The following is a 23846-nucleotide window of genomic DNA, read 5'->3' as shown; positions in this document are numbered from 1 at the left end:
CTTTGTTGTAAACGCCCAAGGTTGTAGGCAGGCAAGGCAATTAATTGCATCAGCCTCTGTGAAAGCACTTTACGCGAGCTGGGGCCCTGAGAGACGCGTCGAGCTAGAAGGTGGGGCCCCGGAAGGTACTGGGCTGGGGGGTACCTATCACATAATGTGCTAACCTAGGTACCTATCTACTTCGCTTGGTACAAGACATTTACGAAGTATATCAAGTACATCAACCTTACGGGGCTCAATATACACCTGGGTATGCAATTGATGTCTATATTGTTCATTCTTAACAATGATCGCCGGAGCTTGCCAGCATATGGGCATCAGTAGCTTTTTCTTGTCCAAATCCCTTCTCAATAAGTATCTAATATCTACAAAAACTCAGCGCTGGTGGGTGCCGGATGTTGACGTTTTTTTTTTTTTTCCACTGCATTCTTTACCCACACGAAAGGGACCAGCTCGCCGCATCGAACAGTGGGTTGAGTAGACATATATATCAAAGCCGAATTTTGAGGCCCTTTTTACAGAGCATCTTCACTGCATTTTTAACCATCACAAAAGGGACATAGATTACACTACATCGGATGATAAACGCCGAATCTACTTCACTGCATTTTTAGCACTAGCAAAGGGGACCTAGCTTGCAACTCCAGAATTGACAGATAGACTGCCGCTATTATTCATCGAGACATCCAAATAACATGATAAGTCAACCTCGTTTGAAAGCATTCATAGGTAATTTGGCAATATTGGAAGTCTTACAGTTTCTGCTGGTGCAGCAAGACCGACGTGTGCAAAACGGAATACCATGCATCTACTACCTAAGCACGAATCTTGAAAACCTCAAGACTTATGAAGGAGGCAGTTGTAGAACCTTGGAATTTGCCAGATTGTCTTGAGCTTTCGGTAAATGGCGATGAAGCTGTCCTCTTCAGAGTGTGTGGAATATCCTTGTACGACAATGTAGACAAATCGCAGGCTGGCGCTGTTGACTTGCAGGCACTTGTGCAGAACTCCACGAGACGTGACTATCACCCCTCGCCATCATGCACTATGCAAAAGCGTGATGAACTGTCACGGGTGGCGAGAGCATGCAAACCGGTGTGTCGCCTGAGTGGCTGGTAGAGTCGGAGTCGTACCATTTGTTATTGGCTCATATTCACGGCCCGACGGTAAGGTGGTATTGATGCCATGCGGGAACCCCCGCGGACGGCCCGTTGGTTCCAAATACGGCTCAGCCTTGCACCGGCGATGACGAACAGAATATTCTGCCTGCAATTTGGTCATGGATCCCCGGTTGTCCATGGCCTGCTAATGTGGTAATGTGGCTTCGGTACCGGAGCGTCGCTACAGAGCATGCCTATTGAAGGATCCTACTGCACATCATGCATGGTCGACCAGAGTTGTTCGTCCCTGTATGGCGTACCGACATTCCAAGAAAAGTGGCACGGCGCCTAAACATGTGCATATATTGTGGTCGACACGTCACACGCCACTGCGATATGCATCGCACGCCTGATATGTTACCTCGCCTAGGTCATCAGAGTCTGATCCATGGTTCTCACCGAGATAGCAGCCTCATTTCAGTGATAGCGACATGAGAATTGGCGAATCATTAGATTTATCTCGTCTCTATTGAACTTTATCTTACTGGTGGTGTGAAGGGAAGTGCAGGTTGAACACTACGATATCGAGTCTTGTTCCTTTGGAGGTCCTTGAATACGCTGCTGGTGAGGTCATTCGAGGTCAATCATGTTAAATCATCCTCGGTGCCCACAAAAGATGGGATCCTAAAAGCACCAACATACCTACCTATTATTCATGTTCCACATCACATCACACCTTTATTCTGCATTATGGCTTCAGAATTGAACTTGTCCAAAATGGTTGAGACCATCAAGGCAACACTTGAAACTTTAGCCAAAGACAAATCATTTCAGCATCTTCAAAAGGTCATCACTCAAAACAAGGAGCTGACTCAGGACAATGAGCGTCTGCAGAGCCTCAACCAAGGCAACTTGGGCAACATAGCAGATCTTACAGTCCAGGTTCGAACTACCGAGAAAGCTGCGGAGAAGAGTCGTGCCGAGCTTCAGTCATGCCACAAGAAGATTACTTCGCTCTCTGATAGTCAAGAGAAGGTTGCGAGTCAAGTAACCAATCTTGTCAAGAAGCTCAAAGAGAGCGATGGACTCATGTCAGACTTGCAGAGAAAGGCAAATCAAAAGCAGGACCGCATCACAAACTTAGAAGACGAGTTGGCCCTGGAGAAGAAAAGGCTGGAAAGTGCTACATCTGCTCAAAAGCAACTACAGACTCATCTAGATACTGCAAAACAGCGTTTGCTCGAAGCAAGGGCCTCTCTTGAGGGCTATACATCACTAACACGAGAAGTGGTCAATCTTGAAAGAGATGTCATGTTAGTAATATATTCGATAGTTTTCGGGACACCACATTAATCTTTTGACCATAGTATCAGGACTTTGGAAACCATCATGTCGTCGATTTGCACACTTCTCATCACTTTTGTGCATACGGAGCTATCAACAGACGCCTTGTCTCGTGTTTGCAAATTGGCCAACAAATTCACCAACAAATTCCCAAACATTCCAATGCTCAATTCAAACTCCCCAGATGCAAGACATATGCGCCTGGCCGCAGCCATGTTTCTTGCTGCCCGAGCACTTGAGGAGCACATCTTCCAGGCTACTTATCTCTTGGAGGGTAATATTTTGTGTCAGCTACTTTCGGATATGGCAGAGACGGATCCTGTACGCGAAGCACATGTCCGAGCTGTGTTATTGCCAGTTGATCCGCCAGACGACTTGATACAAATACGCATTCAACAATGTGTACGACAAATTGAATCCACCGTTGGTCTCATGGTGGCCGAAAGCCGCAAGGAAGAATTCTCCTCTGCACTTGGCCAAGCATGCGAGCAGATTTGCCAGTACTGGATGGGACTTCAAAGGGTGGAAGGAAGTCTTGAAGTCAATTTCAATCTACACGACTCGTTGGATGAAGATAATTACATGCTACTGTCTCATTTCATCCCGGATGACCTCGAGAAGGTACAGCGTCCAGGTGATCCCAGCACAAGATCAAGCAATGGGCAGAATGCTGCAAAGAAGGGGCCTCAGTCTGTTAGTTATGAGCAGGCTGGGCCAGTCGTATGGCCTGCATTCATCTGGAAGTCTCCAGATCGTAGGAGGGCCGTTTCTTTGCAGAATTGCATTGTCCTCAGTATTGGTCAAGTCGATAGTGCAAGAGAGCGATCTCACCGGGAATGGCGGCAGGCCAGGAGGGAAAGCACAAGCTCAACCAAACCCGATGATAGCAAAGCAGGCAAGGATTTTTTATCAGGAAGCTCAGCAAAAAGGTCAAATCCTGGTTGATCTCAGGTCGCTGAAGCATCATCCCCGTTAATGACTCGACTTTTGTTCATTGAGAACACTTTCTTTTTCTTAGTCCGCACCTTTTCTAGTTACTTTTGGCTGTCGGGCTCGCGAATTCAATTCTTGGCAGATTGATGTTATGAAACGCGCTCTTAGGTATTTGGTTCTCAAGAAAATTCAATCATATTTTCTGTGCCAGAAACTTGTCTTGGATTTTTTTATGATTTCAAATCTGGGGGAAATGAATAGTTTAGCCCGCACCATAGCAAAAGTTTTCGCCATCTTGACTTTCTTTAACAGCAGTTAAGATCCCCATGTTCACGATGTAGATCTCATCATCACCCTTTCCCTCCTGTCACCACCAATAGCACCGTTCTGCAGTATGCAGTGAATGCAGTACCGCCAAACCATTGCCAGCATCGAGGACCTGTTCGAGCAGTAGGGTCGGCTGTGCATTGATTCATGTGTCATCGGTCCTGACCTCCGATCGACTGGCTTCAAATGCAGTCTCGCAGGCTACCTATCGGTGCTTACCGTCCCCTCAGAGCTGTACGTCACACCGAAGCGAACCCATGGAGGCCTACCAACTGTCAAGCTGCATATACGGTAGCACATTTTCATGCAGAACGGCTCAGACTACATGCAAGGAGGCCCAACAGATAAGGGAGGCCCACCACTTTGGAGAGCATTCAAGTCAGCCTATCATTCCAAGACACGATATGTGTTGTATGGTGATGGGATTCTATATTGATTTTTGGAGGCAGAAGCGTTACCTGTGCTTTCACCCAGGATAAAGCAGGATAACTTCCCCGTGGAATCCGTCTTTGAGTACTCATCTTTTTTTCAAGTCATACCCCAAAGCTGTCGTGAAAAGTGCTTATTACCTTCAAGAATCTTCCCCCCTTTTTGTTACCCATTGGAAACATGATTGAAGATCCCATCTACCCAACTTCCTCGAGTTATGAGCCGGACCATGGATCTAATATTGTGACCATTGATCCCCGACTTTTGGATGTCCGAAACCTGACAGTCAGTAACCAAGAGCCTAGCTTGGAGGTTACGGACAGCCCAATCAGTCATGTCCCCGTCCCCAGTCCGTCCAGCCCCCATACAGATTTTGGATCTACCGACGAAATGAGCCATGACGGTCGATTGACGCGACCTGTGCACGACGAGCATTCTACTCCTTAGAGTGGGATGTCCCCTCCGTTGGGGCAATCTTTGCCCCTTGAAACGTTTCGTCCATGGCACACTGTCAATCAAGACGCTGTCCGCTCTGTTGAAAATGTAGAACATACCGCCAATGTCAGCGCAAGTGTTGACATCTCATTTCCGCAATCTTCCAATGACAAGGCTTTGCCCAAGATCAAGTTTGCAGAGTACCCAATGCCGCCTTTGGAGACTTTCAAGCCTGATGCAAACGGCAAGTTTTGGTGTCCTTGGGAGGGATGCAGACATTACTGTGAGAAAGAAAAAGGTAGAAGTGGCGCAAGCCACCTGCTGTAGGTGCACATAATGATCAGCCTGACTCTTCTCCTTATTGACTTTGACTTTGAAACAGAAAACACCTCCGCAAGCACCTCAAACCTGTGCGATGCCCGATCGCAAATTGCCGCAGTAAGAAATCCAGAGCAGCATGGCAACGTGATATGAAAAGACATGTCAAATCGACCCACAAGCCCTGGGCAAGACAATATGGTCTGCTTTCATACAAATACACTTGCAAATTGTGCGGCCGAGGGTTTCCTCGTCGTGATCACTGGAAAAGGCATAACGACGAGCAACATTTGAAAACAAAGAAGCGGTCTTCAATTCAGAAGAAAAGGGACTAATGATTACTTGTGTCTTTTCGGCTTGCGGGTTGTGTTTATTTTTTATTTTATTCTATTTATTTTTGGCTATGGGATTATCTCGCGAAGTAAATGACCAAGGGCCACAAAGATGTTTGCACACGCTTCTATGAGTATTTGATATACACGGACGGATACAGATCATACAATTCCCCTCAATACTATGTTCTCCGACCAGCATCCCATGACATTATCTTGTCCTTCTTCCTACCAAACTGTTGTTTCTCTGGCCTATATTTGTCATTTATGATAGCGCCTGTCGCCAGCGACCATTGACTTTTTAATGAAAAGTCTTTCTTTCAATTTTTCTTCACCCAGCTGTGCCTTTGGAAGCTCCGAGTATACTATTCTGCATCAACTCGGTCAAGCCGTCTAGATGTGAACATAACTCGGAACGAATATTGAGACTTCTTGACAATCTTGACGCAGGTAGAATTTCAGTGTCCCTTATATCACATTTATCCGTACAGAGTCGCCAATTGAACCTCATATTTACTCCATATCTACCGCGTATCTCATTCAATTTGTTGTGCCTGAATCAGAAGCCACTATCGAAAGGGGATGACCATATTTCCCCACGTTCACACGGTAAATATGCAGTATGCTTGTCTCGCTTACTTCCGCGAACAATGACAAGTCAGACGGCTCCAACTAAATTTGGTGGAGCTATGCGAGAACGCTGTTGGTGCTGACCGGCTAATGAGCCAAACTTTGAGAAATTGACCAGTGTCCTTTTTGAAAAGTAATACTCAACTGTTCTCACCGTGGCTATCATCTTCTGAGCAGTACTTTTTACTCGTTGAATCGTATCATGCCTCATATATCACTGCGCTGGCTTCTGGGCTCGGGAGCACTGCTTCTGGCACTATTTGCAATTGTCTTTGACTCGTTCCAAGCATTCATACTATATGAATATGACTTCAACCTACCAAATGCTATATTCGCGGCTCCTGTCGTCGTGGATCCGCGGCACGATATTGAGTATAAAGGCAGCCTCGCACCGGGCGTCGAGCATTTCCAAAACATCTTTTATGCGCAAGACACATCGGGCCAGAACCGCTTTGCTCGGCCGGTCCCGCTCCGGTACGCCCGGGGCTCCGTCGTCGACGCCACAAAGGAGGGCGCCTGGTGTCCGCAGGGAACCGGCGACGTGCTGCCCTTTACGAGCCGGGTGAGCAATATCAGCGAGAACTGTCTCAGCCTGCGCATCGCCCGGCCACGGGGCACCAAACCAGAAGCCAAGCTCCCCGTCATGGTCTGGTTGCACAGCGGCGGACACGCGCTCGGCTCCGCGTACGAGGTCCTGTACACGCCGGACGGCATCGTGCGACAGGCAGCGACTGACGGACGTCCTCTCATCTTTGTCGCTATCAATTATCGCCTCGGCATTTTCGGGTTCGCAACCAGTGAGGCGTTGCGTGAGGCCAAGCAGACCAATGTCGGACTCCGGGATCAGCGCGCAGCCCTCGAATGGGTGCGCGACAATATTGAGATATTTGGGGGAGATCCAGAGCAGGTGACGGCCATTGGGCATAGCGTGGGAGCCAGCGATATTGGCCTACATTTGACCTCGTACGGCGGAACCAAGGGCGTGCCGTTCCAGAGCGCCGTCATGATGTCTGGTTCCCCGGGCGTCAACTTTAATACGATGTCGGACCTTGTGGCTAACAACACAGCCGATGTTGCTCGAAAGGTTGACTGCATCGAGGGCAGCGGTAGTCAATCCCCCGAGACGTTGGCCTGCTTGCGTAATGTTCCTTTTGAAATACTCACCAATGTCTCGGTCACTGCCGCTCGTACGGCCCGCCCAATGTTTGGCGAGGGCTTCTTTCATCCTACGTACGATGATGATTTTATTCTCGATCGAGCATCACAGCTTATACGCGCCAGAAAAGTCGTCAAGGGTGTTCCGATTATTGCGTCTTGGACCACCAATGATGGGGCCTGGTATCCTCGGCCCACAACATCGACGGACGAAGAAGTACTTTCAAGCTTCAGTCTCTGGCTCATCGGTCTATCCGAGTCCACAAAGCAGAAGCTCCTCGGGCTCTATCCCCTCAAAGATTTCAAGGCAATGGTACGACCAGACCACGACAGGGGCGTCTCGCCACAATACTACCGCGCCGCGCAACTCAGCCGCGACCTCTGGTTTACCTGCCCGGTGCTCGACTTTGCGTGGCAGTACCTCAAGCACGGCGGCGTCGAGCCATCACAGGTGCGCCTATACGAGAACAACATGACACAGTTCACGCCCATCTACGAATATGCCATGAAGGTGCCCATGTGGCGTGTCTCCCACCTGAGCGACATTCCGTACGTGCTCAATATCCAAAAGCTCCCCAATGCGGACAATAGTCGTCCCCAACTGGAGAGAGCCCTGGAGGTTAGTCGGCGGATCGTCAGGTTTGTTACTACGGGAAGTGCAGACGAGGACTGGCCAGCAGCTTTTGATGGCGTGACCAAGACAGAGCTGGAGAGCGAGTCACCCTCAAAGATCTCGCTTGAGCTGTTCATGCCACACGGCTCCTTTCCTGTGACGTCCCTCAGGTCTCAAGAAAGCTCTACAGTCAGCGAGACTGAAGCCAATTTGGAACAGCTGTTCCAAAGGTGTGATTTTATTAATAGCCTAGAGGTTCGAAGGGAAATGGGAGTGTAAGAGGCGGCCAACGACATGGTTTCGCCGTGCTCTAGTCCACGTATACCACGCAGCTGATGGAGAATTGCCATGCCGAACAATTTGTTAGGTGGTGGCAGAACGGGGACACAAGCTTTCAAGTTCTGCCCTTTTTGGAAATCCGCCGACTTTCACAGCAATTTTAACCTCCGCGGAGGGCATGGCTGTCTTTATTTAGCTGAGCCAATCATGACTAGGGTAATCCAGATTGTTGCGCCCGACTGAGCTGCAAATCTCCAAATCCTCCATGTCATGATTCACAGCACAAATAACAAAATGCAGACCACCTGACGTTTGCGAAAAGAGTTTCTTGAGAGTAGTGACATGGAGAAGGGTGCTGCACATGAAAATAAGAGATCTTTAATGGTGTCCATTGACTATAGTAGCGAATAGTCATGCCACAACGACAACAGCACCATTTCTTTTTCTTTAGCCTCGCAGGGGAAACTTTGAGATACTCCCGTCACTGGACCCTTTGGAGGGTTTGGTAGTAAACGAGAGATTGAGTTAGAATCAATCACAAGATACTTCCCTGCGTGGCCTCATGCCGGGGTGTGGACGTTGAAAGAATGTACTGGTTCTGGTAGCTCGTAATGATGTTGGGTAGTTTTCCCCACTATTTGTGACCAAGTAACACCACCACCTAACAACGTGCACGGGCACGGGTAGTTAAAGCACGACTTCACTGCAATTTTAAGCCTCCCAAAGGGCTTGGATGTCCCAAACCATTTTAGATATAATAGCCTGCCACATGTGCATGGTTTGTCACAATCCGCAGTTGGCGACAGACTACGGCTGCATCTGATTTGTTTCTTCAACATCATGATTGTTTTCAAACCTGACATCAAGAACCCATGTGGCACGGAGTCGTTAGTGTAGACCAGATATGAATCTTCTGCAGTACCTACCAGAATCTGCCGCGGCTCGTACTGCGGTGATGATATACACACAAAACGGGAATATCTTGGTGAGCACATCGAAGAACAATTAGATGACTGATCACAGCCCTTCTTACCTTTACACATAAAATCATTGGCATGTTGTAATGACCATATGGCCATTAACACGCAGACGAAAATTTATAAATTGATGTCACTGCACCAATTGCCAGCTTAGCAGCTCAACAAGAAGCTATCAGCCATGATCAGCCAAACAACATTCCGCATAGAGAGCAAAGGTTTGACTATTGCCAAAAATCTCTCAAATAGTGACTTTTATTTATTTACGTATCAGACTCAGCTACTTATTGATAACGGCTTCGTTCTGCCCAGACCCTCGCGGGCATAGTAATCCATGGGATAGACACCACCAGTCTTTGCCCAATCCTCCCTCTCATTGAGAGCAATGAGAGCCTCATAGGGCGTCAGCAGGGGGCGGGGGAAAGCGTATCCCCAATCAATGCTGAGACGAGGGCAGGCGACCTGGACCCAGCACTCGACATCCGACATGAGGGCGAGCTTGCCAGGGAAAATCTCGCTGAGCAGGAGGTTGACCCAGGGGATGCCGGCGGCCGTGAGCTTGGACTCAATGAGCGACATGGTGTGCGGGTTGCCCTGGCGGCCCAGCGAGCCCAGGATCAGCCCCCACTTGCGGGCGCCCTTTGCCGTGGAAATGGCCGCGCGCCGAAGGCCTTGCATCTCGTCGTGCCCGTACGTCTCGCGCGTCAGCTTGCGCGAGTACGGGTCGTACCGGTAGGCCGGGATGGCCGGGTTGTGGATCATGATGCTCTCGAGGTGGAAGCGGCCGTCGCCCAGGTAGAGGATGAGGTCGACGTTTTCCGAGTCGGGCAGCCGTGGCGACGTGCAGCCGAGAATCTCGCCCTTGGACAGGGGCGCAATCTGCGGGACCAGGACGCGAAAGCCCGCGCGCTCGAGCGCCGACCGCGTCCCGTGAATGGTGGCGTTGAACTGGATCGTTCCCACAATGGCAATGGTCTTGGGCGCGGCAAAGTTGCGCTCCAGCGTGGCGAGCAGGTGCGTCGTGTCGATGCTAATGTCGACAAAGACGTAGAGCGTCTTGATCTTGGTCACGTCGACGGGGATGAGGCAGCTGTGTGCATAGTGCACCAGCAAGTCGCACCCGAGCGCCCGCGCCGTGTAATCGTCGATGCAGCAGGCGCCATAGGTCACGTCGCCCATGATGAGCGTCTCGATCCCGGGGCAGAACTCGGTTAGTATGTCTGAAATAGTGGTCGCAAAAAGAAGAAGACCTTCGGGCATCTGCAGCGCGACCTTTTTGGCCCCCGACGTCCGAATGCGATGGACGGTCTTGGGTATCTCGAACGAGTAGTTTGATGGCAGAAGGCTCATGGCCTCGTTGAGGGCCGGATCATTGAGGATCTCTGGCGGCACCTGGTTCAGTAGCCTTGGTGCCCTCCGCGGTTGTGCGACTATATGATATCATCAGCACATGGGATTCCATCTCCTTTGGCAGTCTGGCACTTTGAACATAGAGCCAGACTCCCAAGACCCAAACTGACCTTGAATGGCCCCACTATCCTCGACTGATGGTACACCTCCATTGCGCGAGCCCTCGCCGGCTTTGCGTCGGCCGACGAACCTCTTTCTTGGTTGTCTCTGCACCGGCTCTGGTGCCTGAGCCTCCTCAATGTCGGCAGCGATGCCGAGATCTGCTTGTGCCCTGTCGTCTTCCATTCTTTGAAAGCGATATGGCTTTCAGATGTGCCCCGCTTCTTGAATGGTTTTGCCCCTCGTCCCTAAGACGTTGTCGGTAGTCAAAGTTTTGCGCAAACCTGTCTCCAAACTTCTGGCGGGTTTCAAATGTTCTCTGAAAATTTTCTCTTTCGTAGAATCAAAATAATAAGGCTCAACAGCTGGAAAGTCGGGAGACTGTCGCCGAAAACAAAAAAATTTCATGTGGTGTGTAGGCAAAAGAAGTGGGATCCACAGTGGCTCGAGGCAAACAATAAAATTGCATCAATCGAGGCTATGCAACTCGGGGTGTCCCTTGAAAGAATATACTCTATAGCCATGGTATGAACCAATACACAACCACAAAATCATAAAAATTGGGATTTCCTTCAGGTCATCATGTTAAATTGTCTCAATTATAATAAATATTAAAGTTTGTTTGACACGAACTAAATAGAGGTGGGCGAGTGCGAGTGCATCTCTCCGTCTTATATCCCCTAGTCCTAGATCCTTTTTTATTTTATTTTTATTCTTATACTTCTTTGGCAAGGTTCGCTAAACAAGAAAGACACACAAATCTCTTAAGAGCTCGTGCCGTTGATGCTAAAGACATAGCTAGCCTGCAGCACGTATGGGTCACCACCAGGCTCATAGATTTGTTTCTTCTCGCGCTGCCATGAGGGCTGGTTAATGGCGTCGATCCAGTCCTCAACCTCGAGCACGACGCAGCCGTACTGGGGAATCGTTCGCGGGAAGTCGGCATTGTCAAAGAGACCCTGCGTCGTCTTGAGCGCTACGCTGCCGTTTTGGCCGTTGCACGAGTACATCTGGAAGGCTTCCTGGTCAGAGTAGACGTCGAGCTGGATGCCTGACCAGGGCGATGCGAGCTGGGCGACGAATCCGTCGGTTCGCCAGTCGTAAGGGCCGTTCTGTTCTCGGTTCACGAGCCAGCAGTTGTCTGATGGCAAAGTCAGTATTGGTTCATTTGACAAGGGGAGCAAACAAATAAGGAGCATTGTCGAGGGACGCATTACTTACCATATCCAGTGCAGTTGAATCCACAGTTACCCTTGAGCTCGGCGTCGCCACTGTCGAAAGCTGCGCCAATCTGCTTGGGGCCACTCCAGAAGTCGTTGACAGAGCCTGGCTGATTGGCGAGGATATCTCCCGTGGGAATGAGAATATTGTCGACACCAACGCGCTGGCCACTGTAGGGCAGGTAGAAGGTGTGGTTCAGCACCAGGTTGGTCTCATTGTTGGCGAACCCATCGAGGTTCCAGTAGGTGTGACTGCTGAGCATGATGGGCGTCTTCTTGGTGGTCGCGAGAGCGATCATCTTGAAATCCCAGGTCCAATCGTGAACGGTGTAGGTGATGTAGGAGACAACCTCGCCGGGGAAGCCCTCCTTGCCGTCCGGATCGACAATGGAGAAGGTAATGGAGTCGTCGGTGTAAGCGACGACGGTGAAGTTGCGGTAGTCCCAGCCATCTGAGCCACCGTGTAGAGTGTCCAGACCACCGTTCTCGTTGGCGTCGACCTTGTACGTCTCGCCGTCGATCTCAAAGGTGCTGTTCTTTATGCGATTGGCATAGCGACCAGGCACGCCACCAAAGTGGTTGTGCTGCTTGTCGATTCCATAGTAGGTGGCATTGTCGAATCCGGCCACGACATCACGCTGAATACCATATTGGTCGTTTATAAGCAAGTGGCTAATGGAAGCGCCGTAAGCAATGAATCCAGCCGTGAGGCCTTCGCTCTTGATCCAGTAGATGCCATTCTCATCCGGGCCTGTGGAAGAATTGGACTGGGCCGAGGCAATTGGGATGAGCGATGCCCCCAAAGCGGCGATTTTTGCTGTTGGGAAACGCATTGGGACGGTATACTTATTGCAGAGCTTGGGATCACCGTTGGAAAGCAAATTGGATGAAGGGTGTACAGTCGAGGCCAAGCCAAGAGACACAAAACAAATGCGACAATTGGGGGTGCTTATATACACACACAGAGGGGAGCAGAAAAATGTAAGCGAGACAAACCACTTCCGCCAGCCAGGGAGAAGGCAAAAGAAAACTTGGACAGGAACAGAATCAGTACATTAGATAGACGGCAAGGAGCCGAGCCAGCAGAGTCAAGCATATAATGAGCGACAAGGGTCCCTTCTAGTGTTGACTTTTGATCACGAAAAAGTCAAGCTTCTCCCCGGCGCCGGTGCCATCATGCATGCATGCAGCTAGCTACTCCGCTCTGGAAAGTTGGGGTAAATGGTGTAGACGACGTAAAGCCGGGCCCCAAAGTGACAAGGGTAAGGGGGTAAGCCTCGAAGCGCACGACGATCAGTGGTGCGTTTGTGCAGCTTAGATTGGGGAAACATGATGTGGTGCAACTGTGCAAACGGGGAAAACAAGCTGCTGGCTGGTCTTTTTGGTCTGCACGAACGAGGCTCGACGTGGTATCGTCATGTACATGCCAGCCAGCCCAGAACCCCCTCCCCCTCCGTTGTACGTACGTAGGTGTCGATGGGTGACGGTTAATATGTAAGTAGGTATCTTGAGTTACTGTAACAGTAGGTAGGCATGTAGGGATCGGAAAGCCGAGCCCTGACCCAGGAGGTGGAAAGAGACAGCAAAGAAAAAAAAATTAAAAGATTACAGAGTTGATGCAGTCATGTCACGACCCAGGGACAGCTTATGTGACTGGCTCGTTTCCGTCCTCATGATCAATGTCGCTCGAGCCTGACCCATGGCCGTGGTACGGGCAAACTTCAAAAAGCATGCAGCTCGACCTCGCATCCGGCTGGCAGACCCAACATTGAACAAAAGTCCGACGCACCAGTCACCGTCTCTCTCTCTCCCCTTCCCTCTCTCCTCACCGTTGGGACTTGTTAACGTTCTGTCATCCCTCGTCAATGATGCCGTTTCTGCTGCTGCTGCTGCTCAAAGGGGGGACCAAGGTAGGTAGTGTTAAAGTAGACAGAGATGCGGGGATCTGATCTGGGGTTTGAACAGCGCGAAGGAAGACGATCGTCATTCGAAATCCTAGTTTGGACTGTCTGGCGTGCTCATGTGCCTTACAAGTGCTCGACACTGGCCGTTCCAATGGCAGACGGCTTCTGCAACTCATCCACTTGGTTCAGATGCTAGTTGGGCACATTGGAATAGGAATGCACAATTGCTCAGGTACCTAATGAGCCATGCTACCCTACTGGACACTAGATACATGATAGATCCCAAACAGCCACGAGCATTTGATGTCTTGCAGATTTCTCAAACCTCAGCTCGTGTACATTACATGTGTGAGCAGGACTGGTACATGGACTGAAGCAGCTCGATTGATGTCGTCAGATTCGGGGAAAGACATACATAATGGAGAGATTAACATCTGAGGGTGTGGCATACGTACATCCTATGTGTGTATGTTCGGTACGTTGCACGGAAGGATCGCGCTTTGCCTACATACCACAATACTTGCGTGCATTTACATACCGCCATATGGAATACATGAGAAGAACTCGACAAGTTCCCTGTGAATCCCCATGCAACAACAATCTTATTCGGCTCTTGTTCACTTATGCGGGGTTCGCTGCTGGCATTCCAATTGGCGCAGTAATACACCAGACCCAAGACCCCCGGCATCTGTGTGCTCGCCCCATTTCTTTCCCCGCGTGGGCTTTTCAGTGCGGTCATGGTGGCTGGTGGCTGGGCGGGCTAACCCACGAGCCGCCCGCGAGAGATCTTTGTGGACGTCGTCAGCATCGTTCTTTTTTGGTGCTTGTTACACCGAGCAAGCCGAGCAAAAACACTATCTGCGCCTTTTAGCCTTGCATACCTTGCTGCTGCCTTGCTGCTACCTTTGAGGCTTGATCTCTACCACTACAAATACTGGATCCAGATGTACCTAATGTATGGTATACTCTAGCATCCAGCTGATTCCGTACCGCAATACCTACCAACAACATTGAATGGAATCTGGTTGCCAGGTTCGGGTAACTTCAGCCGTCCGGTCCGAAGACATGGGACTCGACCATCATTGGCATCGTCATGTGAGCCAGGGCAATGCAAGTGTCGAGTCAATTTATGAAAGTATAATTTCAATCTAGGACCATTTCTTATGCAGCTGTCACAAATATGTGTTTCCAAACTGTATAATCATTTTGCTTCCATAATTGGCAGATGTCATGGAGTCTCGTGACCATATCGGGCTTGGCCTTTCTCTCTCTCTCCCTGTATCAAATTTAGGTTATTTATCTGCATTGGATCAAACATATGCTTGATTCTAAACTCCAACCAAAAACCTTGATCATCGAAATCGCGTGTTGAGCCGAACTCATAGTCTTGAATCAAAATAACGGAAAGTATCAATTGCAAACAACTGTCGACAACGGCTCATCCATCCTAATCGGTATACTAACTAAATATGCTATACACTGCTTTATGCGTCAATGAGGTTCTCCTCTTGCTGGTCTTCTGGGTGTGTCTTCTTGGTGTCCTTCTCCTTCTCCTTGCCCTTTCCTGCCGATCGCTGGTAGTACTCCTGGATGACCTTGGCGGGGATTCTGTTGAGAAGTTCCTTGGGGTAGATTCTCAGAAGGCTCCAGGCCAGATCCAACGACTCGTGAATGGAACGGCTCTCGTAGGCACCTTGTGCCACGAAGCTTCTCTCGAACTTCTCCAGGAATTCAAGCGACAGCTTGTCCTCGTTGGACAAGGCCTCCTCACCGACGACAGCCTTCATGGCTGCAGCGTCACGACCAATGGCGTACTTGGCGTACAGCTGGTTGGAGACATCACCGTGATCCTTGCGCGTCATTCCCTCGCCAATGGCAGACTTCATCAGACGAGACAAGGACGGAAGAACGTTGATCGGCGGGTAGATACCACGGTTGTGCAGTTGTCTGTCGACGAAAATCTGACCCTCAGTAATGTATCCAGTCAAATCAGGAATAGGATGCGTAATATCGTCGTTGGGCATGGTCAGAATGGGAATCTGGGTAATGGATCCATTTCGGCCAGTGACACGTCCAGCTCGTTCGTAGATGGTCGACAAATCAGTGTACATGTAACCAGGGAAACCACGACGTCCAGGAACTTCCTCTCGGGCAGCCGAGACCTCTCGAAGAGCGTCACAGTAAGCTGACAGATCGGTAAGAATGACGAGAACGTGCTTCTCGAGCTGGTAGGCGTAGTATTCGGCAGTGGTAAGAGCAAGACGAGGCGTGATGATACGCTCAATGGTAGGGTCATTGGCCAAGTTGAGGAACAGAGTGACACGCTCCAGACTACCGTTCTCCTCAAAGTCTCTAGTGAAGAATCTAGCGGTTTCCAAGTTGACACCCATGGCACCAAAGACAATGGAGAAGTTCTCCTCGTGACCGTCGTGGGTTCCCTTGTTGGTGATGCCGTGCTGTTGGGCCTGCTTGACGAGGCCAGCCTGTCTACAAATCTGGGCGGCAATTTCGTTGTGCGGCAGACCAGCAGCAGAGAAGATGGGAATCTTTTGACCACGGGCAATCGAGTTCATTGTATCGATAGTGGAGATACCAGTCGAGATCATCTCCTCGGGGTACTCTCGCGAGAACGGGTTGATGGGCTGACCGTTGATGTCGAGGTAGTCCTCGGCCAGGACCTTGGGGCCCTTGTCGATGGCTCGTCCTGATCCATCAAAGATACGACCCAGCATATCCTCGGACACACCGAGCTTCAAGCTCTGGCCTGTGAACTCAACCTTTGTCTTCTTGACATCGATACCCGATGTACCCTCGAACACCTGGACGACTGCGCGGTCACCTATTCAAACAAGGGTCGTAAGCACATGGGTTTCGCAAAGAATGGCTTCAAAACGGGAGAAAGTCATCAGCTGAACTGACCTCTGGCCTCCAGGACCTGACCAGACCGCTCTGTGCCATCGGGCAGTGTGAGGTTGACAATTTCATTGTATCGCGGGAATTTAACACCCTCGAGGATGACCAGCGGTCCGTTGACACCTCCGACGGTGTTGTACCGAATGCGCGGCACGATGGAGTAGGACGACGACTCGCGGGGGTCCGCCATTGTTGTAGGTAGAGAGGATCTGACGGATAACGGGTAGTGAATTCGGTGAGCTCGAAGCTCAAGAATGTCGTCGTCGGTGGAGGTTGAACTTAGGTTGACCTGATGATAGCTAGCTTGGAACTGGGGTGTGAGCTGCTTGCTTGCATTGGCCGACTGACTGACGTTGTTATGGCACAGCCACCGCCCGCGCTAGAACCGTTTTGGGTGTCGAGCTTGCTTGTGATAAGGCAAGCGCAGCCACTGATTGCAAGTGAAACACGACCAAGAACATGCGTATTCTTTCACATTAAACAGAAATAGTTGTTGTTATTTCAAGTTGATTTGATTATAATTCTTAATTGAATTCAACCGTCTGTATTGCGCCTGCATCAAACCAAGGACAATGCATGCGCAAGACGATGAAAGTCCAGTGATGTAAAAGCGGTGTGTGGTGCTACACTGGTTGCTACCACTACCGTTAAGTTGTTCTAACAAGTGGATATATAATGGTTTCGTGTCATGCTCTAGGTATTTCTATGATATGTCAAGATAATTTAATACAAGTGGCATTGCTTTCAATTTTGATATTTATTCATTTCTTATGCACAGGGCATTTATGTCCTAAAGTTGAAAATGCCACTACCTTACAGCCATGTAGACATACTACAACATACAGACCTACAGTTTTGCCGTTGCTGATCCAGAAGCACGACGAGCGCCTAGGACGGCCTTTCCGACGGCAGCATCATTTGGCTTGCCAATCTCCCCAGTGATCCATTGGCCAATGTCAGAAACGGCATCCAAGTCAACACCAGTTTCCATGCCGAGGCTCTCCAGGAAGTAGACCATGTTCTCAGTGGCCACATTGCCAGTGGCTCCAGGGCTGTACGGACAGCCGCCTAGGCCGCCTACTGCACTATCAAAAGTCCTGATGCCATGTTCCAGAGAGATGGCGGTGTTAACAAGTGCTTGGCCATATGTGTCGTGGAAGTGCATGGCAATATCTTCATTGCGTATACCAGCAGCCGACATGCAGCTCAGCAGCTCCTTGGTACGAGGCGCAGTGCCCATGCCCGTGGTATCCCCGAGCGAAATTTCATCGGCGCCCATTTCAAGAAGTGAGGTTGCAATCTCTGCAACTTTGTGAGGGTTCACATCGTAACCCTCGAAGGGACAACCCAGCACAACCGAGATATAGGCGCGAGCCCGAACTCCTGCATTCTTGGCCCCTTGTATAACATCTCTAAACCTCTCGAGCGATGTAGCAATGTCACAGTTTAGATTCTTCTTTGAGAAGCTCTCGGTCGCTGCGGCGAAGACGGCCAATTCCAGAGCAGGCTTGCCGCTGTTATCTGCACCGGCAATAGATTGGGCTTGAGTGAGGTACGCATCGGGGCTCTTTTGCAGGATGGCGGTTGCGTTTTCCACGCCTTTGGCATTCGGCGCAAGGAAAGAGTATGTGATTGGAACAGGTGACGGGATCCGTGATGCTAGTACGTGCTCCAGGATCTCACTCGAGTTGCTCATCTACACGCGGGTCACGGTCAGTGGATGCCAATCTACAGCCTTCTGCTTGACCGCGGCAGACAAGTTAGATAGCGCTCAACCTACCTGCGGCACCCATTTTGGCGAGACAAACGAGCCTGCCTCAATGAAGGATAAGCCTGTCTTGGAGAGCTTTTCTATAAGCTCGAGCTTGGTTGCCAGTGTAATGGACTTCTTCTCGTTTTGAAGGCCATCTCGAGGTCCGACTTCGACGATGCGCACGTAGTTGTCGGGCAATTGGGCTGAGTTGTTGACGTCGGAAGCGGTCGCATACTTTCGGAGTTGTCGTGCTCGGAAGAGAGCTGGAGCTGGAGCTGCTCGGGTGCGGGCTAGTCGGATCATTGGACGTAGCGACGCCATCGTGGGCTCATTGCGGAATAGCAGCAGCGCCCAATCCGTCTGTCTATTCTGCCTTTGTCACTTGCAATCAGGCAAGTTTCGATTTGACGTGATGGATTGATACGATGGCAATCGACGAATGCACCCGAATAGAAGAAGTGACGTCTGTTTCGCAAAGAGGTGCGGGCGACCCCATCTAAGCGACTTATCACGGTTAGATGCATGAGTGCTCGTGCCATATTCACTTGCCATGGCGGTTTGCATCGGCTTGCGATAAGTGTCTTCCCTCGGCTTAGAAGAGTAAGAATGAACTCGACATGAGCATTCAACCCTTTGTCAAAGATCAGCAAATTGATGATTGTATTATTTATAAATGCCCGCTGAGAATTAAATTCATTTCTCACGGATCCTGCCTTGAATGTCATATCCGCTGTCCTCTTAGAGTCGGATCATATCTGATACAGTTCAATTGTAGCGCCAGACCCTGCCTACGTTTCTCCTCCTCCAAACCATGGCTTTGCGCGAGTCACCCGACGGGACCAAAACAAATATGAATACAAAGGAAAATCAAGGCCCTCGGGCTTATTGTTTTACGAAACCGTGAACTCAGCAAGATGTTGCATCATTGAAGCGCCCTTGACGGGCTTCGATTTTCCAAGGTCTCCATATCTTGATCGGCCATTGTCCAAGGATTCCGAGCAGAATGCGTGAAAATATATAATATATCCCTATACCTACCTACGTTTTGACACATCTAGAATTTCTGTGCGACCAAATCACAATATTTTTTAGAATCACGGTCCTTAAATAGCAAACTCGAAGCGGACGTTTACGTCCGTATATGACAACCATTCACTTCCTTACAACAACGAAATTTGAGATGCAACAGAAGATGGTTCTCGGCTACGTGTCCAAGGGGAAATTCTGACAGTAATAATAAGCCGAGGGAATTGGCAAATGTAGGTAAGCAACACGAATACAATCTGCATTGGTGGAGTCAGGCTTGAGTATCCAATAGTAGGACTTCAAATTTATATCGCTTTTATATGCACATTCAAGTCTTGGTATACGAGACAACTCAAGACGCGAATAATTATTAAACCATCTCTTGGATCAATTCCTGATGTTATCCAGTCCGTCAACTCCTTTCACTGCACGCAACGTGATTAGTCACTCGGTAGTTGTGTTCGAGACAACCGCGCTTATAGATGAACGCTGATTGATGCATGCTGTAAAATTTGTTCACAGGCATGTGATCTTGTATGCCGTATCGGCGTGCAACCCTTTATCTCGTTCACAATGTTGATCAACATCAGGCATGATGTGATAATGTTGCCAAAGGCAGCGACGTCAGAAGTCGGAAAACATGTGCCACAAGTTGTCCACCAATCTTGGGTGCAGGAGGCACGGGAGGGGATCATTTGCAACCCTGGCCGTATGCATAAGATCTCGACGCACCCACAGACGCTGCAACAAGTATTACGACACCGTTGACAGGTGCGGCGAATGCAAGGGTTGGCGGCAACCCACGTGTCCACGATCCAGAGCACGAACTTCGCAAAACACCAGAAAACGTGTTCTGGACCAAGTCACTCAAGGGCGAATGGAAGATACTATTCTTTACTTTGATAATAATCTACCGGCACGGTCGAGTTACACCAAGTCACAGAGGAGGTGGTCCCCCCATCCCGGCCTTTGAATGGAATGCCTGACGGCACACAATGGACCACTTCTCCGCCCTGCCGAGAGTTGTGCCGTTGAACGGTTCACGGAATACAACCACCAAACCCCAACTTCGTCAACGGCTGCCAATCGCATGAATTCGTGTCATATGGTTGTCCAATATATATTGATTGAATAGCATGGATGGCGACATTTGTCCTTCGGAGCCATGCCGTTTGAGGAAGCCTTTAGCCTGAACCGGAATATACAGCGATCGTCATCTTGCCTCTTTAGGCAGCTTCGGCGGTGGCTTAATGGGACTTGCATATGGGTCCCCTAGACTATTAACAAACACCGACTATAACACACAATTGTCATCTCGCCACGACGACAATGACATGACTTTTGCTACCCGCCGACGAAACCATGTGAGGCATTCGCAGGGCGCACGCGTGCCGGGCCACGTCCACGGTCGTCGTGCGGTAGAATGGAACAAGAAGAAGAAAAAAAAAAAAGAGTGTGCGGGAGATCAACCCAACCTGACCCAACCCTCCCACGTTTTCCATCTGCCCATCCACATCATAAGCCTCATACCTACTCCCACACAGACCTATCATCATCCTCGGAGCCAGATAGATAGATTGCGACGACGGGAAGTCACGGTAGCTTCAATCTAAGAGGGAGAGAATTAATCCCCCGAGATCCTGGAGAAAAGCCCAGTCCGCAGAACCGAAAACCCGGTCTTTCGTTTGAATGTCCCCCCCTCCCTTACTTACCACCCGCGGCTCAAGAGGTTTTATTGAAGGAATACCAAAAATTAAAAGGACACCACTTCCCCTCTGCCCTCGCGCCCACGCGTTGCTTGGGCCAACCTCACCAATCCCATTGGACTTTGACTTTTGATTTGATTCTCCTTCTTTCCCATTCGTCTTCTTTTCTAGGTCTGGAAAGGGGGAAGGGTTTTTCCTTGCCATCTTGACGACGACCGACCATGAACAGTCCCAGACTCGAGCTGCCAGACTTTGACAAGTTTGCAGTGTCGTTTGATGAACTTTTGCAAAAGGGCATCGCAGTCAAGATCGAAAGAGGCGATCCGAAGCGAGGCCACCCGCAGCACCTCATCTTGGACCCGGCCACATTCAGAGAACGGTACCCATGGACAGACATTCCGTCGCCGTCTATCCAATTGTCCACCAAGGAACTCGAGGTAGCCCCGCGACCTCCTCTCTACAAGGACAAGAAGAGGGTCATCGTTTTCGTGGGGTTGATGCTTGCCTGGTTATTTGTAAGTAAAATCATAAACCTTGCTTTTTTCTCTTCCCCTATCATGTTGTACATTTGAAGCTGACACTGCAAACAGAAAGGATTTGATGATACGGTCATAAGTAAGCATACTCGTCGACAAGTTATGCTCTTGCTATACTGACTTGTAACACAAGCAACAATTGTGCCTGCCTTGTGTCGCAAATTCGACAGTCTCCCACAGATAGCATGGTTCTCAGCAGCGTACTTCTTGCCGCAGGCATGTTTGTACATTGGATTCGGAAAGTTGGCACAAGTAACAAACTTGCGGTGGATGGCCTTGTTTGATGGTCTCGTCCTCACCAGTAAGTTCTGTTCAGGTAAATATCGACGAAATCTTGGCTCACTTTTTGAAAAAGTCGGTTCCGTGATATGCATAATAGCAAGCTCAGCCCCAGTGTTTATTATAGGACGGGTGGTAACGGGGATTGGTATTGCAGCGGGCGTTCCTCTTTGCGCAACTATACTGATTGATATCACGAGTCCCGAGGAGAGGGCCACGTACATGGCATCGTGCGTGGGCGTCGACGTGATCAGTCTGGCTTTCGGCGCGCTGCTCGGTGGTTACTTGGAAACCAACATGGACTATCGTAAGTACTCAAGACTTGCACTTTTCTCAACTTCTGCAGGGGTCTGGTTTTGAGAACTTGTTTCCCAGTCCCAGATTCTGCCCCGGAAAATAACCACTGACTTGTCATCCGTGGCTGGATCGTACTGGGCACTTGTACACGTTTAGTCAACGACTAAGATGCTGACACATTTCGACTCATTAGGGTGGGCATTTGCCTTTACCATCTTCGGCGCTATTGTGTCTGTAGGCCTGATTGCCGCAGCCTACGAGCAGCCGCCGCGAGAGACGGACGGCCTGCCGGCAAGCGAACATCTCCGGCGGTTCGACTTTTTCGGCTTTGGCTTCCTGTCCATGTTTAGCGTGTTGCTGTTGATCGGGATCCAGCTGGCGGCGCAGAACAATCAATGGCTGTCGGCTCCGGTCATTGCCTGTTTGGCCGTGTCGGTCCTCATGTTCTCGTGCTTTGTCTTGCAGCAGATCAAGTACGATGATCCCGACAATAGGCTTTTGCCCCGCGGCTTGTTCAATCGCGATGTGTCGCTGCTGATGGCGTTTGGCTTCTTTGTCATGTTTGCCATGTATGGCGTATATTATTATTTGTCGACATATTTCCAGGTAAGACACCACCCATTGGTAATCTGGGTACCTGGGGCTAACGATGGGTAGACCGTAAAGGGACTGTCGTCTTTCGACGCGGCAGTATCTCTCTTGGCCTTCTTTTTGGCTTCAGGATTTTCGAGCATCGCGACCGGTGCCTCCATGATGTGGCTGCCCTACGCCAACATTATCATACTTGTAGCATCGACACTCGCAGTGGTCGGCACCTTTCTCCTGACCACGATGAACGAATACACAGAACCGCTACATGCAGGCCTTCTGAGCATCATATCCGCCGTGGGATTCGGAGCGTCGCAGACCCTGGCTATTGTTTTTTCTCAAAGCTGGGCAGCGCCCAAGCACCAGTCCTTTATCGTTTCGGTAGCGTTGATGGTGCAGCTATTTGGCGGAACGCTGGGCCTCGTACTGGGAGGATCGGTATTGAATACCCAAATATTGTACAGAGTGGAGGAACTGGACGGCAAGTTGACAGGAGACCAAATCTCGGCGGTTACGCAGGCGCTCGCTATGCCTGATCGGATTCGGGAATTTGTTCCAGATGATTTGATTGAACCGCTCTTGAGTGTGTTTTCATCGTCCATACAGACTGTGTTTTACGCCTGTTCAGCAGCGGTCAGCATTGCGTGGATCCTGTCTGTGTGCATGAGGTGGCACAAGATGAAGTAAAAATGGCCGAGTTCCAGATGTCAGGAGTATTATGAGCGAGTAGGAACATTGCTCGGAATTAGTTATTTCGAGAAACTAATATTGTAATTTTTTTCAGACAGTGCCAATTATCCTGATGACGGTCATCCTACTTTGACTTGAAATCTTGTCTTTGGCTGCACAAAGCCATTATTGGCATAACTAGTGAGCCATGGCCTTTTAGATTGGGCACTACGTATGCTTGATCATTTATTCTGTATAACTCTGATTTGTTGCGTGCCAATGATCCCTTTCAATAGCACTGGAAGAATCCGGACATTGATCAGATCTTCCATCGCAGCCCCAGTTTGCGCAAAGAGGATGATATAAAATGTACCGAAACATGAAAGACATACACATCTGCCAAATACCCAAGTATAATAAGCGAGATTTGCACAGCCTTGACGTCGGAGGTCGATGACAGAATGTCAAAAAGTAAATCATCAAGCTAGACAAGGGGAGCATGAGAGCAATCACGTAATCCCTGGCGGTAGAGTCACTTCGGGCACAAGAAGCAGAATGCAGTTCGTAGTTGAAC

At 49.7% G+C, this 23846-nt stretch overlaps 7 protein-coding genes across 7 annotated transcripts; 3 read left to right on the top strand and 4 right to left on the bottom strand.

Annotated features, from left to right (window-relative positions):
• Nucleotides 1-1877: 1877 nt before the first annotated feature.
• Nucleotides 1878-3389, top strand: PFICI_08849 (uncharacterized protein; the record flags this gene model as incomplete). The annotated part of the gene is made up of 2 exons (XM_007837430.1): nucleotides 1878-2413; nucleotides 2468-3389. The coding sequence occupies 2 exons, from the start codon at nucleotides 1878-1880 to the stop codon at nucleotides 3387-3389; spliced, it is 1458 nt and encodes a 485-aa protein (XP_007835621.1).
• A 2661-nt stretch (nucleotides 3390-6050) lies between these two features.
• Nucleotides 6051-7895, top strand: PFICI_08848 (uncharacterized protein; the record flags this gene model as incomplete). The annotated part of the gene is made up of 1 exon (XM_007837429.1): nucleotides 6051-7895. The coding sequence occupies one exon, from the start codon at nucleotides 6051-6053 to the stop codon at nucleotides 7893-7895; it is 1845 nt and encodes a 614-aa protein (XP_007835620.1).
• Nucleotides 7896-9148: 1253 nt separating this feature from the next.
• On the bottom strand, nucleotides 9149-10567 carry PFICI_08847 (Diphthamide biosynthesis protein 1; the record flags this gene model as incomplete). The annotated part of the gene is made up of 2 exons (XM_007837428.1): nucleotides 9149-10302; nucleotides 10393-10567. 2 exons carry the CDS (start codon nucleotides 10565-10567, stop codon nucleotides 9149-9151), a joined length of 1329 nt encoding a protein of 442 aa, XP_007835619.1.
• A 578-nt stretch (nucleotides 10568-11145) lies between these two features.
• PFICI_08846 (uncharacterized protein) lies at nucleotides 11146-12434 on the bottom strand (the record flags this gene model as incomplete). The annotated part of the gene is made up of 2 exons (XM_007837427.1): nucleotides 11146-11522; nucleotides 11603-12434. The coding sequence occupies 2 exons, from the start codon at nucleotides 12432-12434 to the stop codon at nucleotides 11146-11148; spliced, it is 1209 nt and encodes a 402-aa protein (XP_007835618.1).
• Nucleotides 12435-14989: 2555 nt separating this feature from the next.
• PFICI_08845 (V-type proton ATPase subunit B) lies at nucleotides 14990-16608 on the bottom strand (the record flags this gene model as incomplete). Its single annotated transcript, XM_007837426.1, has 2 exons — nucleotides 14990-16344; nucleotides 16425-16608. The coding sequence occupies 2 exons, from the start codon at nucleotides 16606-16608 to the stop codon at nucleotides 14990-14992; spliced, it is 1539 nt and encodes a 512-aa protein (XP_007835617.1).
• Nucleotides 16609-17265: 657 nt separating this feature from the next.
• On the bottom strand, nucleotides 17266-18492 carry PFICI_08844 (uncharacterized protein; the record flags this gene model as incomplete). The annotated part of the gene is made up of 2 exons (XM_007837425.1): nucleotides 17266-18114; nucleotides 18199-18492. The coding sequence occupies 2 exons, from the start codon at nucleotides 18490-18492 to the stop codon at nucleotides 17266-17268; spliced, it is 1143 nt and encodes a 380-aa protein (XP_007835616.1).
• Nucleotides 18493-21124: 2632 nt separating this feature from the next.
• On the top strand, nucleotides 21125-23290 carry PFICI_08843 (uncharacterized protein; the record flags this gene model as incomplete). Its single annotated transcript, XM_007837424.1, has 6 exons — nucleotides 21125-21418; nucleotides 21494-21518; nucleotides 21573-21740; nucleotides 21795-22025; nucleotides 22209-22621; nucleotides 22673-23290. The coding sequence occupies 6 exons, from the start codon at nucleotides 21125-21127 to the stop codon at nucleotides 23288-23290; spliced, it is 1749 nt and encodes a 582-aa protein (XP_007835615.1).
• Nucleotides 23291-23846: the final 556 nt, after the last annotated feature.

The sequence above is a fragment of the Pestalotiopsis fici genome, assembly GCF_000516985.1.
Source record: "Pestalotiopsis fici W106-1 unplaced genomic scaffold PFICI_Scf_6, whole genome shotgun sequence".
In the NCBI taxonomy this organism is placed as follows: Eukaryota; Fungi; Ascomycota; class Sordariomycetes; order Amphisphaeriales; family Sporocadaceae; genus Pestalotiopsis; species Pestalotiopsis fici.
Note: the sequence above shows the minus strand (reverse complement) of the source record. Positions and strands in the feature narration are given on the sequence as shown.